The sequence below is a fragment of the Electrona antarctica genome (genome assembly GCF_951216825.1).
Source record: "Electrona antarctica genome assembly, chromosome: 9".
In the NCBI taxonomy this organism is placed as follows: domain Eukaryota; kingdom Metazoa; phylum Chordata; class Actinopteri; order Myctophiformes; family Myctophidae; genus Electrona; species Electrona antarctica.
The window spans coordinates 32321478-32340431 of NC_136790.1; the positions used below are offsets into that span (position 1 = coordinate 32321478).

Genomic DNA, 18954 nt, shown 5'->3' on the forward strand with positions numbered 1-18954 from the left:
CGTTTTGTTTTAATCAAAACATATCACTTATAAATTAACTTAATATAAATTAAATCAATTCATTTATACATTTATAAATTATATAAATTAATTAATTAATAGTATTGGCATGGAATATTTTTCTGGCAGTGTACATAATATGCTGCAGTAATATCTAACTATTCCTATGAGTGTGTGTGTGAGAGAGAGAGAGAGAGAGAGAGAGAGAGAGAGAGAGAGAGAGAGAGAGAGAGAGAGAGAGATATCTTTTTCTCTGTGAATCAAAGGCCAAGTTCAGAAAGGCCATTCTAGATACATCTATACACATCGTTGATAGTAGAATCTAACTCACTGATTGTCTGGTATAGAGTGATGTACGTACATTGTAAATCGCTTCGAGTAAGCACGAAAAATGCAATGCAATCAATCCACTGTACATTCTCTGCTAGTAAAACATACTCGTGCTCCCTCAGGTCGCGATGCATTTCATGTTCTCCTGGTAACTTTGCTGGGGTTGTACCTGAACAGATCATCTCCTAGAGTCTGCTCATTGCTGTTCCGCTGTTCCTCCTCAGCAACAGCTCTAAGCCATTCGTCTAGCTCAGCATTGCTGCTCCTGTTATAAACAAACAGATCTGATGCTCCTATGATGCTGGGTCTGCCTTTGGCTCCAGGCACTGGAACCTTGCGGAAGCGTTTGAAATTGGTGGTGGAGCCGTTTCCCTGGAAGTGCCGTGGTTTGACTGTCAGTGATCTAAACTCGATCAACAACCCAGTTTGAGGAAGATCTTCGTCTGCCCCCGACACAGGGGTCTCCAGTTTGACTTTGGTGGGCTTCAGTGGGGTCTCAGAAGACTTCTGTTGGCCAAAAACACCATTGCATTCTTCTGAATGCACAACAACGGACACCTCGTCCTCTTTGGCAGCCTGCCAGCACTCGCGTCGACTTGACTTCTGATTGGATGCCTCATCTTCCACAGGCTGTGGCTGCTGTCTCCTATTGGATGAAGACCGCTCCTCTGTTTCAAGACTCTGGTTTCTATTGGACACTGATAACTCCTTTACTTCCATGCTTGGCAGCTGATTGGCTACACCACTCACTTCCAGGTCGAGCCGCGACTTCTTGCTAGAAAGTGTCCCGACACTTAAAGCCTCTTTCTGATTTGTGGAGTGTTCACACTTCTTAGCGTCTACAAGCACATCAGGCCGGGTTTTGTTGCGTTCTGCTGGTTGAACCTGCTGGTACGGCTGCTGATCATCGAAGTCGTCCATGTCCTCAGACTTCATGAACTCTATTTCTTCCAGCTCAATCCCTGCATCCATCTCCTTCCTCTTTCTGCCCTGGTCAGGGTAGGAGCCGGTGGGAGATTGGCCTGGGAAAAACTCTGACCCCGAGGCCTGGTGACCAAGATCCCTGGAGTTGGGGAAGCTGTCTGGCTGGGTGTTGGAGGATGTGTGTCTTGAGCCAGTGGGTGGAGGCATGGACCGCTTTGACTCCAATACAACAGGGGAGGAGTCATCTTCCCGAGGTCTTTTCTTATTGAGAGGCTGAAAGAAGCTGGCGAGTGAAGATCGTTTCTGTGGAGACGTTACTGTAGATGGCTTCTGTTTTTGAGGGGACTGCTTCAGAGAGAACATGGCCCCAAAGCTGGTCGCCTTAAACGGGACTGGATGCACAGTAAGGTCAGCCACACCTGCTGTCACAACACCTTGGTGTGGTCGTGTATCTGTCTGCTTCCCGTGTGAGGTTGTTTTCTGTGTAGAGCTGATAGATGAACTGATGGTCTCAGCCACCGTAATTACTGAGCTGCCTCTGTGTCTCTTCTCGGGAGTCTCTCCTGCTGCCGTCACCCCTGTTACCTCATGTTGATCCAAACTGATGCCTTGTGAGGGCTCTGTGTTTACGGCATATGCTGTGATGTTCAGAGATACTCCTGGTAACACTGTCTCCTCCACTGTATTCTGGGAATGTGTGGCACCTGGAATTCTGGACTTAGCACTTTGCCCGGTGTCTGAAACCCCCACCGCGTCTGTCATGGCATGGGTTGGATTGCAGTATTTGTCACAAGAGATGTAGACGGCAGCCAAGCCAATCTCAAACTCTGGGATCAACCGCAAGGCTTTCTCTTGCAGAATCCTCCCCACAGAGTTAGCCCAGTCCATGGTGGAAGAAGGTATTATGGAGGCCTGGGAGTTCCTGGTGACCACGTTGACCACGCAGCTCTGTGGCGACTGTAGCAGCGGGCGGGGAAGACTTCCTTCTGCCAACAGCTGGCTCTGCCCACCTCCAAAAGCCACCGCTGCACTCAAACGTTTGAGCTGTTTGTCACTGAGGAAGACAAAGGTTTTCCCAACAAAGAGCCGTTGGCGTTCTGGCCTGGCTGTGAGATCCACCTCCTCTCTATGCAGATGGGGCTCATCCAACTCTGGGATGAAACTGTCAGCTTCAGGGATGGGATGCTTTTGCTGAACTGCTCTGCTCAGCTCACTGATGAACTCCTGTTTGATGATTGGTTGGCAGCACAGGAGAGCACTTATAGTCTTGATGGTGACCTTGACAGTGGGCATGACCAGGTGAGTACAGTCCTCTGTCCAACTGTTGACCAGTATACCTCCCAGAGGAAGCAGGGCCTGAGAGAGCCTCGCCTTGCCCTCATCATCCACACATGATGAACAAACCACCAACTGCATCCTGTCCACACTGAACTCGCTTTGGAAAACTCCAAAGGTGACTTGGTCTCCTTCTCCCAGGCTCAGCGATGTGTTATTTGACAGACGCTGATTGTTGACAAATGTTCCATACTTAGAGCTGTCCTTCACTGTTAGGGTCTGGTCAGTAGCAGCGAGGTGGGCATGAACCCTGCTGACGGACTGGTCACGAGACAGCAGGATGTCACAGTTCTTGCGTCCCACAACATACTCTTTACCAGGGAAGAGGTAGTGGCACTCACCCCCAGCTTCCAGGCGCTTCATGATCCACATTCTGTCAAGAACTACAACATTCACCACTAGATATACTGTATAGATATATACATATTTCGGTCCTCATGCAGGCTTGTCACTGCAAAATACAGCAACTTCCGCACAATTTAATTTAATTTAATTTAAACAATTATGCGGCGATACAGAAATCACATGAAGTCGTTAATGATGTGAACACCAGACATGGTATCGCCAAAGTACAGCATGTATAACAAAACAGAAAAGCTGATTTTTAATTCATTACAGTATGATAGCCAGTCGCTGGTGATTAGCAAATATGTTCTAGTTTGAATTCAGAACAGCACCCCAAAACATGATTTTTTTTGTTTAAACTTCAGTATGATAGAATGCCAATTTATGTTATAAAAAAAACAGCCTATGACAGTCCTCTATGACGTCAGCCATACACACATTTATTACATTTAATTTGCCACCTAGGACACTCCAAAACCAGGATCGGTATTGGACCCAAAACTCTGGAAGGAGGATGCAACCATAGACTGTAAAGAATATGGACGAAGTGTGAGGGCTCTCACACGTGACCCATTGGGTTCTAAAGACCTGTTTTGAAGCCACTTTTTCAGTGAATTCAAATCCATCATCTTGGATTTTCCAGTCCCAAAAATAAACAACAGATCTGGGAATAGCCATATATGGACTTTTTTGTTGCCCGGCCTTTATTTTCGGGGCAGGCCCGTCTAGAGTTTGAATGGACAGGTATCAGTCAAAAAGGAGACATCGAAGAGATCTAAGGGTTTGATGAGGTCAGATCAACATGGTGTCCTGAGGTCAGATCTATATAGAGTTGCTGGCCTGCTCCATTATGCAGATCTAGGTGATGATCCAGTGTTCTCCATGCATGGCTATCTAGGGTTTGATGAGGTCAGTGTCGTGATCTTCATTATTGAGAAATATATGGCACGTGTCATGAGGCGTGACGGACTGACATGAATTGCAGGTTTTCATAGTAAACTGCGACCTACAGTCGCAACAATGATCACTAAGGTAATACAATCACGTGTAAAGTCCAATCAAATCAAATCAATGACATGGTAATCCTTCTGGGAGAAGGCTCCTGCAGCCGGTAGCAGGAGGAAAATATAGCGACCAGACTAGTATTAATTAATAATTACCTCCAATCCAGTGTAGCTTCCTTGCCGCCTGGGTGCAACACATTCAGAGGAACACTATCCCTCCCAGTTACACTCACTGCTGCAAAGGCACCTGGACTAACCTGTAGGAGTCCCAATATAGGCTATGCACACAGAATAACTCTTCCTATGCTTCCTACTTCCGGGCCTTCCCTACTTCCTTCTTCCTGCAGCCATGAGAAGAACCACTGTTTCAACCTCATTAGCCACATCACCCTATCGTCGATCCACAAGCTCACAACTAGGGTTGTCCCGATCGGATCGGGTGATCGGAAATCGGGGCCGATCACGTAATTTTCTTAAGATGGCTTTTCTGCCTTTATTGATAGTTTCAAGTGAAAAATGACAGGAAGGGAGAGAGAGAAGGGGAGAGACATGCAGCAAAGGTTGTCATGAACGGGACTCGAACACGAGACGTGCTGTCAGGCCATAGCCTATATGTGGTATGCGCCTGGACCACAAGGCCAGCGGGTGCCCGATCACGTCATTTTCAAATCATCGGAATCGGATCGGGAGCCAAAAAACATCCCTAGTATCAATATCATGATATTAGACTGGATATTGTCTGTGATTTGGGATATTGTACTGTTGTGATATGGCATAAATATGTTCTATAAAATATAAATATCGGATCGGGAAAAATCTGTATCGGCAGGTGCTCAAAATCAAATGATCGGGAGCCAAAAGAAAACATGATCGGGGCACCCCTACTCATAACACATCCTGTTGCAACGTGTTAATGAGAGTGTAGATCTCTGTTTTGTTCTGGGCATGTTATAACGTATTTCCTGTTTTTAGCAACAATATATTATTAGATGCCCAGAATAGGGAGGCTAGGGCTGTGGTTAAACAATACACTATGCAATACATAAATAAATAAAAACCACCGTAGCTTCGACCCCGAAGGCAGAGTTGTTAAATAATGCCCTTTATTAGTTACAATAAGACAAAGCTAAGCAACCCTGGTCCCTGCCTGCTGGCATGCATGGGGCTGAGCTCCACTCTCGCTGAGAGGACATATACAGTACAGTACAATAATAACATTTTACTGTGGATTACTGGGTTTTACTGTGAACTGCAGACGGAGAGAGACGTCCCGCTGGGGCCGTGCATAATATCATTTCATAATGAGTCTTGGTTTTTACATCTAATTACATGTTAACACTTTTACACTATGTATCAGCACATCATGACAGTAGTGGAGAATCCATGGGATTTAAAACAATGTGTGTGTGCGTGCGTGCGTGCGTGCGTGCGTGTGTGTGTGTGTGTGTGTGTGTGCGTGCGTGCGTGCGTGCGTGCGTGCGTGCGTGCGTGCGTGCGTGCGTGTGTGAGTGCGTGCTCTTACTCTGAATACTTCTCATTGGTTCAATATTATAAATCCCACAGACAGACTTACACTTTCAAACAATTCACTGTAGTATGACGAAGTAGGGCATTTATTTACAAAAAAAAACAATACAATGTAAAAAGTAAATGTAAAAGATATTTGTAAATAATATTTCATACGTCAAATGTAAGAAAATCTATGAACTAATAGGCTATTTTAGCTATGCGACGACTAAGTATGAAGTAGGGGATGAAAGGGCTCTCTCTTGGAATAGCCAGCCAGAGCGATCATCGTTTGTGTTACTTATGTTATATTAAATTAATAATTCAGCATTGTATCTTCTACAGATGCACATGCGCATCAGGAATACGTATGTCCTGTATACATATAGTGTTGCATTATGCAACACTCGTCCTCTACATATTTACTCACGACCCATGAAAATGGTTCCCGACTCCCGGCCCACTGTTGTTCCGTTGGAATACTGTATGAGTCTCTGGACAGACACGGCTCTGAGGCAATTCAAATGTTCTTGTTTTTGTTGGAGCTACTGTGAAGCTCAGCTTCACTCTAGTAAGACAGAATTATTTTTATTCTAGCAGGCCTGCACTCTCTTCCTGCTGAGCCCTTCTTTCCTCTGCCAGAATGATACCCAGAGAATCCTGGTTGCTGTTACACTACCTGTCATTCATCTAGGATTTATACACAACTCTAGAATTTTGGAGAGCTAGATACAGTATTTTATGCAGTCCCTTGCATATAGGCTCAAATTTACATTGACTGCATGGATGACATATTTATTTAATGAATGATGATCTCAGCCATGCAGTGCCATGCCAGCATTGGTGAACAGTAACTACAGTTTACTTAGAGTGCTGTACTTAAGTATTCAAATAGAAATATTCTAGTTTGAGATTTTTGACTCCACCACATTTCTAGGAATTAAGGGACTCCTGAAACAGAAACTTAAGCCCCATTTCAAATATACTGAAAATAGTCGATCTACAAGCTCACAGAACTTATAGATCTGCTATTTTCAGTATATTTAAACATTTCTTAAAATGTTGCAAATTTCAGGCAATTTCTGAAAATGCACAAGACATTATTAATTCAGAAAGCAATACAAAACAGCCTTTGTTTGTGATGATGAAGGCTGCAAATTCTATCAGTGTTTTCAGGGGAAGCTTTCACAAGAGTCAACAAGTTGGAACATTTGTAAATATTAATACTACATTCAAGCTGTTTATGTTGGGATATGGGCCAGCATTTCAAGAATGGTGCATGCCTAGTTTTGGAATAAAGAGGCATTGCTTTTTTCAAATTCAGTGTTTATAAGGCCTTTTCCAGAATGGCCAAAATGATTGTATTTTTTAAATACAGAATGAGGTCATATCGACATTGGTTATATCGGTTATTATCGGCCATACAAGCAATTCATTATATCGGATATCGATATTGGCCAAAATGTCTCATCGGTACATCCCTATTTTAATCACATGGCATTATGCCAATGTTCCTGATCCAGTTATAAGATGCAGAGTCAATGGTCCTCAAGAAAAATCTAATCATGTGGATCTTGGGATCCATGTGGGAACGACATGGCTCCAATGTGAATCTTGGACTTCATGTGGCCAGCCTGACTTCAGTCATGTGACATATATGTGACATACTGTATGACGCATATCTATCTATGACATATGAATCATAGTCCCTTGACTTACATCCATTATAACATTAATGTTATTTCAAAATGTTATGTGACCAAAGACTTATAGCATACTACTGGCAGTCAGCATGTTTGGCACTGATCAGTCCAGTGGTGTGTGAGATTAGCTGACACACAGACAACGGACCATGTCATAGAAGGCTAAGGCATAAAAACATGTACACAAGCCATCTAGTAGAGGGTCTGATTGTCTGTCCATGTCTGTCTGGGACTAATCTCACAAACCGCTAGACCGATCAAAAGAACTGGTCATTGAAACAATTAACCCACACTGGACTTGATGAGGACACTCCTCATTAATGGTAAAACAGTAGAACAGGTTGACAGTTTCACATATCTTGGACTCACCCTGGACAATAAACTTATGTATGATGGGATGGTTCTGTATACTGTGGGGACCTCATGTTTTTGTATTGTCTTGGTGTTATGTGCTATGTGTTCTTTTTGATGTGGGTGTTTGAACAGACTGTGAAGACAAATATCCTTCGGGACAATAAAGATTATTATTATCAGCACTCATATTTCTTATTTGCGCACGCTGCCAGTAGGCAAATCATTTGCCTTGCCGCAAATGTCATTTGGGTCAGATCGGGCTGAAATTTGGAGTCATACATCGTAAATGACTGATGTCACGAGAAGTTCACTATCCACATGGAAGCCACACCTTTATTACAGTAGAGCTGTCAGAAATACATATTCAGGTCATCAAAATGGTTTCCCCCCTCAAAGTGTTCTATATAGCTTACTACTGTATATAGAACAAGATAATAGGCTGCTCTCCTTCACGGCAGGAAGGAGCGAAGGGAGTCCGCCACTTCAGAATGGCTGATGAAGACTTCTTTTCTCTTTCGCCTTTGAACAATTTGAATGACGTGCTGCTTCCCTATTAATGGGAATTTTATCACAATCTGAAAGACTGACTTCACCAAGTTTAGCTGTGACATTGAGCGAGGTTTACTGTAGATGTGTCTGGGGGACTGACAAACAGTAAAGAGATGATAAATCGGTGTTGTTTTACAACGTACACTAGGGTACATTTGATTACGGGTCCATTTTCATTGTGAGTTTGTGACACTGATAAATATAAACTTAAAGTGTACTACTTGAGCCGGAACACTGTTGATTGATTTATCATTAAAATAAACATGCTCTGAAAATGCACACGACCCACCCATCCAGATGGATACTTACCCACGTACATCAGATCATACTATATATTTGTATATTAGATCTGCTAGGGATGCCAAATATACAGATATAGAACAGAAAAAAAGAAAATAAGGGGAGTGTGTGGACCCCTTTGAGTACAAAACCGTTTTCTGTAATGGTGGTCACTAATTTGCATTTTTATTAGTAGGCTTAGCACTAATTACATTAAAATGCTGTAATCACATTGTCTAACCCTCAGAACAGAGTGTTTTTATATCTGCCCCGTCCAGGACAGGCTTCAGACGCGCCTCCATGAAGAAATAGCCAGAAATTGGAAGCCATCATGTTATGCAAATTCAAAGGTCAAAAAACTTCTGATTCATCACCCTTAAATTATGTAAAATGGCCTGTTTCCCCACTTTTACTCCAAAATGCCTCTAACCTCCTTATAGAGGGCCTTTTGTCTGAATTTCCACCTGACTACCAGTACCATGTAGTAATTTAATCGAATCGAGCATACTGGATTTACATGTCTTGGGTGATTTGTTGAGGACAGTGATGTAGAGTCCGTGGGGGCCACGGGGCCTTGGCCCCCATGAGGAATTAGACCTTATGCCTCGGCCCCCATGAGGAATTAGACCTTATATATATTCACCTCGGTTCGTCCCGTTTGTACCGCCCGTTCGCGCAATTCTCGTCTTTGCATTGACTTTGTATACAATCGCGCCGCTCTAACCATCCAAGTCTGAACGCACCTTTAACACCTCTTTTGTCCTGGCCCGGTGGTGGGGGTGGACCGCGTTGCTTGTCCTAGTACACATGCAGATCAGGCATTCAAATGCTAATCTGGTGGCTTGTTAACCTGCCAGGTAGGGTATGCGTATGCATACAGTACTGTGCTTAAGCTACTTTTGTTCACAATGAAACCACCACCAGCAAGAACACCCTGGCTGGCAACAGCGATGCCAGCCTGCCGTTGAAACCTACCGCCGACCCAGCGACAGAACACAGAACATGCTGAGGCGGACAGAACTAGTGTCTGTACATTCACTGCACCGCACCACACACTTTTTTCACCCACTGTGGCAGGGGTGTGTGTGTGTGGGGGGGGGGGATGATTATAAAAACATTTCGTCTCTGGTTGAGGACATCGCTACTGAATTATCAAAAGCCTAATAATCAGACAGACAGACAGACAGACAGACAGACAGACAGACAGACAGACAGACAGACAGACAGACAGACAGACAGACAGACAGACAGACGAATGGAACTGTTTAAGGACAGAGTTCACTTTTGTTGCCAGAACTCTTTATCTTACACAGCATCATTTCATAGAGCTATTTTAACTCTGAACTGGTAATTACTGCCACCCCACAGTTTCATGATTCTAAGTAGTAATTTGACTGCAATTGCTATCATTATTAGTACATGCCTGGTGGAGACTTGCACTCTCTATTGAGTGCACTTGTAAATGGTGTATTTATATAGCACCTTTATCTTTATCCATAGCGCCTTACAATGTGCATTGTATTCACACAGACATACATTGATGGCAGAGGAAACCATACAAGGCACCACCCTGCTCATCAGCAACACTTAGGGGCTAGAGTCTTGCTCAAGGACACTTCGACTCACTTCGGGATCAAACCAGTAACCTTCTGTTTTGCAAGTTGTCGCTCACCTCTTGAGCCACTGCCATGTCCCTTCAAACTTCACTATATATTCTTTAAACTATATATCAATTCTAGCTTGACGACATCTACATTAAACAAAATGCAAACTCTATCTTGACTACATCTGCATTGGTTACTGTACATATTTTTATTTTCTATTTCTACTCGTTTATATGATGTTTTTGCATAGTATTGTATAATTGTCTGCATTAAATGTTTTGATGAATGTTGACTGTTGAGTACAAGGGACCCCAATGTAAACAAGCCATATAGTGATTTCTTGGGTTTAAAAACCTCTTAGCAGACCTTGGTTCCTGTGCGTGTCTTTGCAAACTGTTAATAAAATATTCAATCAATCAATCAACCAATCAATCAAACTACAGTATATTATGTCAATGTTAGCTTGACTACATCTGTGAGGTGAACTGCCTCGATCTGGCTCAACACAAACAAGAAGACCAAGGAAATGGTTGTGGACTACTGTACGAGCAAGAGGGTTCCAACTTCCACCTGTCCCTGGCGTCATACACGGGGAGGTGGTGGAGATTGTGGACAACTACAAGTTCCTGAGAGTGCATCTGAACAACTGGCCTGACAACTCAGATGCCAGAAGAGTCTACAGCAGTAGGTCTTCAAACATTTTCATTTCAAGGTCCCCCGACTGATAAGTATAATTTGGCACCAGACACCATTATCTTAGTCGAAAATAGACAATCTACAATCTCACAAGTTGAGCACATGCATGCATGGTTCTCTGACCCATATGATATAACGAACATGAAGAACGATTCACTATTAAAATACAATGGTATACAAAAGGGCCTTTCTGTGCAACCGGGGAAACTCCCCGCTGTCAGGTGAAAAGCAGCGGCTTGGACTCCTCATGCATAGAAGGAAGCATGAGGTCAGTCCGTTGCTCTCCCTATAGGTTAGCAGAGGGAGTGTAGCGCCCTAACCTGACTCCGCCAGATAGCGCCCATTAGATTAGATATTTAACACTGGGTGAAAAAATGGGTTTCAAAATCGTGGGATAAATATTTTAGTAAAAATAAAAAAATACAATGGTATGGTTATAATGGAACCATTATAAACTTTTAAAGAAACATTTAAGAACAATCATTTTTCTGTGGGTATGGCTGCTATTTTGGGGCTGGTTTGTTGATGAAAGTCAAGTCAGTGTGTGTGGTGGAAGGCCAGAATCATGGGTTTGGCATAATAAATGCAGCCTGTTCAATTTGAAAAGCTTGGCCACTGGCCAGTGGAGGCAAATGGCCATTCAACAAAGCAAAACAGACTCCTCATTCCCAGTGTAAAGTGTTGCTATTGACCATTCCATACTCAACAATTGGGTCATGTTGTGTTCATATTAGCATTTGTTTTTAACTTCAAAGATTGTTTTGCTTTATTGTAACAGCAGATGCCGTTACTATACCTAATGCATATGCTAACACAATTCTACATGTATGGTATAATGTAAATAAGGACACAAATTGTAACAAATGCATTTATTGAAGCTAAGGGGGGGTGCGGGCAACTCATGGTTATGCAGGGGGGACACAGAGTTGTCGGTGATTCTTTGAAGGGGCGGATGTGCCGATCTCATCATACACCTACAAATGAACAGATATAAGGCACATTAGTTTAGGAATAAATAGGACAGCATACTTTCTAATTGACCAGTATAATGAGAAGACTTGTGAAGAAGGAATGTAAATCTATGATGTCTAAACTTACCTCTGTTTATTCTCATCCTCCTTTCAGGGTGGTGTTCGGGCAAATGAGTTCCCTCCCTCCGGGTATAGTGGGAAATGGATAGAAGGGGAGATTGGGATGGACTATAATGAATGTAATCATGTAGGGGTTGTGTATATATTTCTATGCTAAATGCTAACTGTGAATAGGTATTGAGGGTGCATATACAATATAGTAGGTTTATGTAAAATTGCATTGTGTGATTCTAGGAGTGGGGAATATTGTTATTGTTACCTGGGGAATGGTATGGGCTAACCAGGTAATGGGTACCCACCCTATATAAGGCAGTCAGTTGTCTGTAACCCGGGTGATGACAGGTTGCATCATGGAATATGACTGTCAAAGTGATTGAGGAAAAAATGGAAGAAATAAAGCCTTAGTGAAGGTGCCCTGGACTGGTCTCCACTCATTTATCGCCTTGGCCGCTCGGCACTCTTAAATGTTTTTTTTTGTGGCTTTCGCCTTTATTTTATATTTTTTATGGAGGGCCAGACAGAAGGCTGACAGGAAATGGGGAGAGAGATGGGCGGATGACATGCAGTAAAGGCTGTCGGGATCGGGAGTCGAACCCGCGGCACACTGCCAGACTGGATTACCAGCCAAGGTGCCTGGACCGCTGAGCCACGGCCCAGGCCCGCTCGGCACTCTTACATATATTTTTACGTTTTCTTTTTTAATGACAAAGAACAAGCAAGATTGCATTCCAAACATTAATGAATTAGGTGGCAATAAGATTGTTTTATTAGGTTTATGAGGTTATGAGCATTGCTTAAGTATAGCTCTCTTGCTCCCTTAGGCCGCGAAATGAAATTAAAAGGTTGTGTTAATACACTTTTTTTTGTTTGTTTCAAAGATTGAAACCTTGCTTTGTTTTGTTTTTACTTTTTATTTTTGCAAGCAATATGCCACAGGAATTTACATTATTCCTGGGGTAGTAATTGTGCTCCGCTTATTTTCTACTATTAGTTCGTTATGGTTTGAGACCACTCCCCACTTCAGACACCACTGCATGCCTATAATCTGACCATTGAGTTCTGATGTTGTTTTGTTGCCATGGTTTCCAATTACAACAGTTAGTAGAGGACCTGGCTAAGATATGTATGCACTTCATTTAGGAGAGAATATCTCAACTGTATTTGGCTAATATGACTCCCGCGAACAACTTGGGAACTGTGAAAGATTCTCTATCCGGGGCGAAATACCCGGAAATGACCACGTCTTTTTTTAAATGACCACTACTTCGAACATGACTCTATCTTCTAAACCGTTGGAGCTACAGATTTTCTGAGGTGCTCAAAATTTTCAGAATACTCATTTTGTTGTATCCGTGCTGAAGCCAGCAACCCTCCAGTCCAGGTCATCATAGTGGCCAAATCAAATATGGCCGCCAGTCCGCCACCTGAAAAAGGTTTTATCTAGAACTTTTGAACCACATGAGCTATGAATGCAAACTTGGTGTCTAAATCATGTTTTTTGACAATTAGAAACATTTTGGAATGATCATCTTTATGACTGGGTGTGGAGGAACCTCTATTTTGCATATTTCAAAGATGGCGACTATCTGACAATTAGTTTTACTTCCTTTAACTTTGTCCTTTTTGTATGATCAGGACAAAAAAGGTCTTCTCCGTGAGGAATCTAAAGGACGGAGTGTGTGTGTGTGTGTGTGTGTGTGTGTGTGCGTGCGTGCGTGCGTGCGTGCGTGCGTGCGTGCGTGCGTGCGTGCGTGCGTGCACACTCGCACGTGTTTCCAATTTAAACATACCTTTGACTAATGCTCAGCATAAATTATTAAGCTATTATGCTCTTATGCTATTATTCTCTTGTTTCAATAAAATTACATCTGTAGTTTACACATTTATGTTTTAGAGATAGTCAGAAAGACAGGAAGCAGAGCTGGAGGTAGCAGAGACTAAAATGTTGAGGTTCTCTCTGGGAGTAACAAGGATGGATAGGATCATGAATGAGTACATCAGAGGGACAGCACATGTCAGATGTTTTGGAGATAAAGCCAGAGAGGCCAGACTGAGATGGTTTGGACACATACAGAGGAGGGATAGTAAGTATATCGGTAGAAGGACGCTGAGGTTGGAACTGCCAGGCAGGAGGTCTAGAGGAAGACCAAAGAGAAGATGTATGGATGTAGTGAAAGAGCCCTTTCATTGAAGCCCTTTGAATTGAATTGAAATATTGGAGGCAGGGTGACATGTTCGTATTAAGGAATAGCATTTTTTTCCCTTTCTTCCCCCTAAGCATCCGGCTTATAAGATCGCTCTTATGATGTGCTTCATTATAATCAATAATGGAGAGAAAAGGTAATAAGCTATAAGGTAATAAGCTAATGGATGTAGAAACTAGCTAATGGATGTAGAAGGAGAATTATTTCTTTGGTGTATGGACAGCAGCCACTCAAAACTCAGAAATAGCTACAAAAACAGCTGAAGTACCGGTACTTGAAAACTGCATTATTCTGAAAGGAATAAGGTTTTTTTTCTTTGTACCATGAAAAGGTCTGTGTGCGTGCGTGCGTGGACAGGGTCAAAAAGGAAATGGAATGGAGAAAAGGAATGGATGGAGCGGCTTCATTGGGTGGCATTGGTACCAAAATATCAGCAATGCCCAACTTTATATTCATGTTCAATACAGTTATGGGTAGGGATGGAGCTCGTTAATTTTTATTGATAACGATCACCTTATCAAGCCGGGTCCTTATCGAGCCCACTATCAAGCATTTTATTAATTTGTGGAAAGCTGGGAGATAATACATTCTGAACACCTTGTTTTTATTGCCATGACACACACACACACACACACACACACACACACACACACACACACACACACACACACACACACACACACACACACACTATGCATATCTTTTCTATAATCTTTTTATTTTAACCATCCCTTGCACTACATTTTACTAGGGCCTTGGCTTGAAATACAGTACTTTTCTAACAGACAGAGGGAACTGTTAATATTGTGTACCGTCACTTTAAAAGCGCAATGTACTGTATACGTCATCGTACAACGGTGTCACGCACCAAAAATAGCCAATCTACAAGCTCACAACGTGGTGCAACCAGACGCAGTGTGAGCTTGTAGATTGGCTATTTCTAGATCTGCCTTATGATAGACAGCTCCGTCAGTCAGTCAGACAGACAACAAAGCCCAAACGAATCAATGAATGAAGAAGCCGCTTATATCGCTTTTGCTCCGTGGATGGAACATTTACATTTAAAAGCTATCGGATGGACGTGTGGATAACAGCATGGTTGTGTGCATAATCCTTATGACCAACGTTAGCTTCCATGCTAGCTGCTTCAGCTTAACATGTCTCACAGAGGACACCGGAGGCTGGCGGTGATTTCACCACAGCACGAAGCTGTCAAGCTGTCTTCGATGCGAAGCACAAAGCGTGGAAGTCCGTGGTCAGACAATGGTCTGCCCCAACCAACCCCATGTGAAATGCACTCCTCAGCTAGTTCATTATTGCATTTAGCTCCCCTCTGTCTTTTTAAACATGTAACCAAGACTTTTTCAGCCGTTCCACCATACTTCCACGGCGCAACCATAACGCAACCACCCGTCGCGTCTCGGCCCCCTTACCAACGTGGCCCAGTCAGTTTAGAGCTTGCCCAATTTAACTTCGAAGAGAGGGGGCAAAAAAACAGCAAAAGATAGCCTACTTTGGCAGCCCTCGTGCATGGAAATGTGTGCATGGAAAGGCATGAATCCGCCTTTGTTTTAAATTGTCCCCCATTCGCACGTCGGCAAAAAACGTTCACACCTCGGTCGGATGTGCGCTGCCACCACCCCGTCAATCATTTAATCCACGCTACGAGCCTGCCCCTTATAGCGAGTTGCCCATGACGTCAGCTGCTGCGACTATACCCGATAAGAGGCTCGACAAGCCAAAAGCTTATTGATACTCGGGTCTCGATAAATGCCGAACCGGGTTTGTAATGGACCCGATTTTCGGGCTCCATCCCTAGTTATGGGGCTTAAAATCAATGCATTTCAAGTTTCGGACATCTTGGATTTTTGGGGTCGCCATCTTGGAATTTTGCGTGGCTACCGGAATTTTTGAAAAGAGTGGGATTTGAAGAGTATATGTACCAAATGTCATGCTTGTATCACCATTTGAACGATTCTTGCTATATTTTGCAATTATCTGCTGCACTATATGCAACAGGTCGTATTTGTACTCAAGTACTGGGGTCGAGTACACCTCTGGTAAAATAGAGGTTCAGCCACACCCAGTCATACAGATAAGCATTCCAAAATTTTTCTAATTGTCAAAAAACATGATTTAGACACCACGTTTGCATTCATAGCTCATCTGGTTCAAAAGTTGTAGACAAAACCTTTTTCAGGTGGCGGACTGGCAGCCATATTGGATTTGGCCACAATGATGACCTGGAGGGTTGCTGCCTCACGCACGGATTCAACAAACATTTTGAGCACCTCAGAAAATCTGTAGCTCCAACAGTTTCGAAAATAGAGCCATGTTTGAACTAGCAGTCATTTTAAAAAGGGCGTGGTCATTTTCGGGTATTTCGCCCCGGATAGAGAATTTTTCACAGTTCCCAAGTTGTTCGTGGGGGTCATATTAGCCAAGAACAATTGAGATATTCTCTCCTAAATGAAGTGCATACATATCTTAGCCAGGTCCTAGACTAAGTGCAGCACGACGCATCATGGAACCATGTACCAGTATGTGTCTATGTATCTGTTCAGTGCAGCAGTGATCCTCATGCTATTTCATTTCAAGGACAAATATGCATTGATATGAATTAAGCGACAGACACCCAATTGATCTGTCGGACCCCACTGTAAAATGCCTCAGATCAGTGTCTCAAACTGATTTTGATGCATTTGTCGAGGATGCTTTTGCCCGATTCATATATTGTCGCATGCACAACCTGGACATTATGTGACAAAAATAGCAGACCTACAGCGTATTGTGAGCATGTAGGTTGAGGCTTGCTAACGTTTGGCATGCCATATGCTGTCATGCATCTGAGCATAAATTCGGTTGATTTTCGGTCGAAACGGCTGATAAATTACGCATAAAATGTGCCAAATGTACAGCACAAATTCAACCTATCAGAGCTGGGGGGGTCAGGTGGGGTGAGGAACACACATGGTTCCTGGTACGTGAGGTAGGAGATTATAATTTCAAATGTTTCACATTTACTATTCAGTCTGAATACAGTGCTTACTACCACAGTGTTTCCCAAACACTGGGGCGGAACACTAGTCCCGGGACCAGGGAGACATAAAATTTCTCTTTTGGGTCTTGAGCTATAAAGTTTGAGAACCACGTGCCATACAGGACCTTTTTTAACCACATTCAAATGAACCAATGACAAACCTTTGTGTGGGCGTGCGCGAGATTGACAATTAAACAATTAAATTGTCACTCATAATTATTAATTGTGGTTAACGGTCTTAACACATTGTGAGCTTGCAGATCTGCTACACTTTTCAACATTTTTTATTATGACAATTTTGCGATGCAATTGCGATTATCTCAAATAATTGAGATAAGGTGATTAATTATGCAATAATTGTCACGAGCTGATGAACATGCAGAGAATAAGGTCTACCTCAGAGAGGTTTTTTGTCTAGCAAGTTATATGTAAGCCTTGCCAATGCGTGTGACCCATAGCACAGGAGCCTATGTTTCTGTAGCGTGAGGCGGCTCAATGTACACATATATCCACATCCGCCAGCCATGTATGTACAAGTACACCCCCTGAACATGATGCTAGAATGTGACAGAGACTTTCCCCTTTCCAACAAGCAGAGAGACATAAGGTCCCATTTTTATGGGATCGGGTCTTTGGAATCGAACCACTGACCTCCCAATCTGAGTGCAGAGCCGCAGACACTCTTAACCACAAAGCCACTGAGCTGCTATTAAAGCAAGCTATATTACTTGGTTCTAATTTAATATAAGAAAATACAGTAATATCTTAATTAATAACACTTAATAACACAAGTGTGCATAAGTGTGCCTGCGAGCACAAATTAATCCCATCAGAGATGGGGGTCAGGTGGGGTGAAGCACACAGCTCAACTGCTGCTCTGTGTGAATATGGTTCCTTGTAAGTGAGGTACACACTACACAGTGTAGGAGATTATAATTTCAAATGTTTCAAATGTAGCTAATCACCTTGAATACAGTGCTTACATGCCCCTGCAACACCTTTTTAACCGTAGCTCTCAAACAAGTACTTTGTCTAGGTAGGAACTAGGAAGCTATAATTTTGTATGTATGTCTGTCTGTCCGTTTGAGCACGGAATGTGCTCAGCTGATTGGCTGAGCATGCGGAATGTGATGTATGATAACATTCTCATGATCATACATCGAGGCACCGCTCACTTTACACGAGTGTGATTTTTTATTTATTTATGAGAAAATTCAGCTATAAGAATTAGTTCTTTACATTTTATTTTCTTTACATCACCATGACAGGACAGGACAGGACAGGACAGGACAGGACAGGACAGGACAGGACAATACATCCTTGGAAAGAAGAGGCTTGTCAGTAGACTGCATGACAAGCGTTATAAGACAAAACAAAAAGAATACAGAAATAAGTAGATAAGATAAAGTATGAAATGAACAGCAGATTAGACAATTTAACTAAAAAGCTAGGAAAAAAACAACTACAGTCATACAAATCTAACAGATGTTTTGATGTACATTACTGAGGGTAGAATTCTTCACAAGCCTGTCAAGATGATAATCACTCAAGCACAGCACAGAGCTAAATCAATAGGCTCCATCTTTCCATGTGTGCCAATTCACAAAATTACATAGGAATATATATTCCAAGAACAAACCAACAACCTGTTGTCAAGATTATGCATGTGTTTTTGCAGTAAATCTGAGAGTTAATCCGGAGAGTAGAATTGTGCCAAGGATCATTTCTACAAAATGTGGCTGTACTCTGTCTGGATGTTTTGTGCAGAGCTACAAACTGCCACAGACCTATAGCTCTGCATGCTGAAATCATCACTGTTCCTTTGACTGAAATGGATCAATTCTCTTACCTAAATGTGGACATATGGTCCATTATTACAGTTGTCTGTGTGCATGGTTGCAATCATGTGTGGACTGAGTTTAAAGGGTGTGTTGGTTCTACATAAATGTGAACTGTAAAACATTTCTCATTAGAACAGAACAGATGTAGG

The 18954-nt window shown here is 42.6% G+C and overlaps 1 protein-coding gene across 1 annotated transcript; it reads right to left on the bottom strand.

Annotated features, from left to right (window-relative positions):
- Positions 1–465: 465 nt before the first annotated feature.
- Positions 466–2961, bottom strand: LOC306929914 (nibrin-like; the record flags this gene model as incomplete). Its single annotated transcript, XM_079510645.1, has 1 exon — positions 466–2961. The coding sequence occupies one exon, from the start codon at positions 2959–2961 to the stop codon at positions 466–468; it is 2496 nt and encodes an 831-aa protein (XP_079366771.1).
- Positions 2962–18954: the final 15993 nt, after the last annotated feature.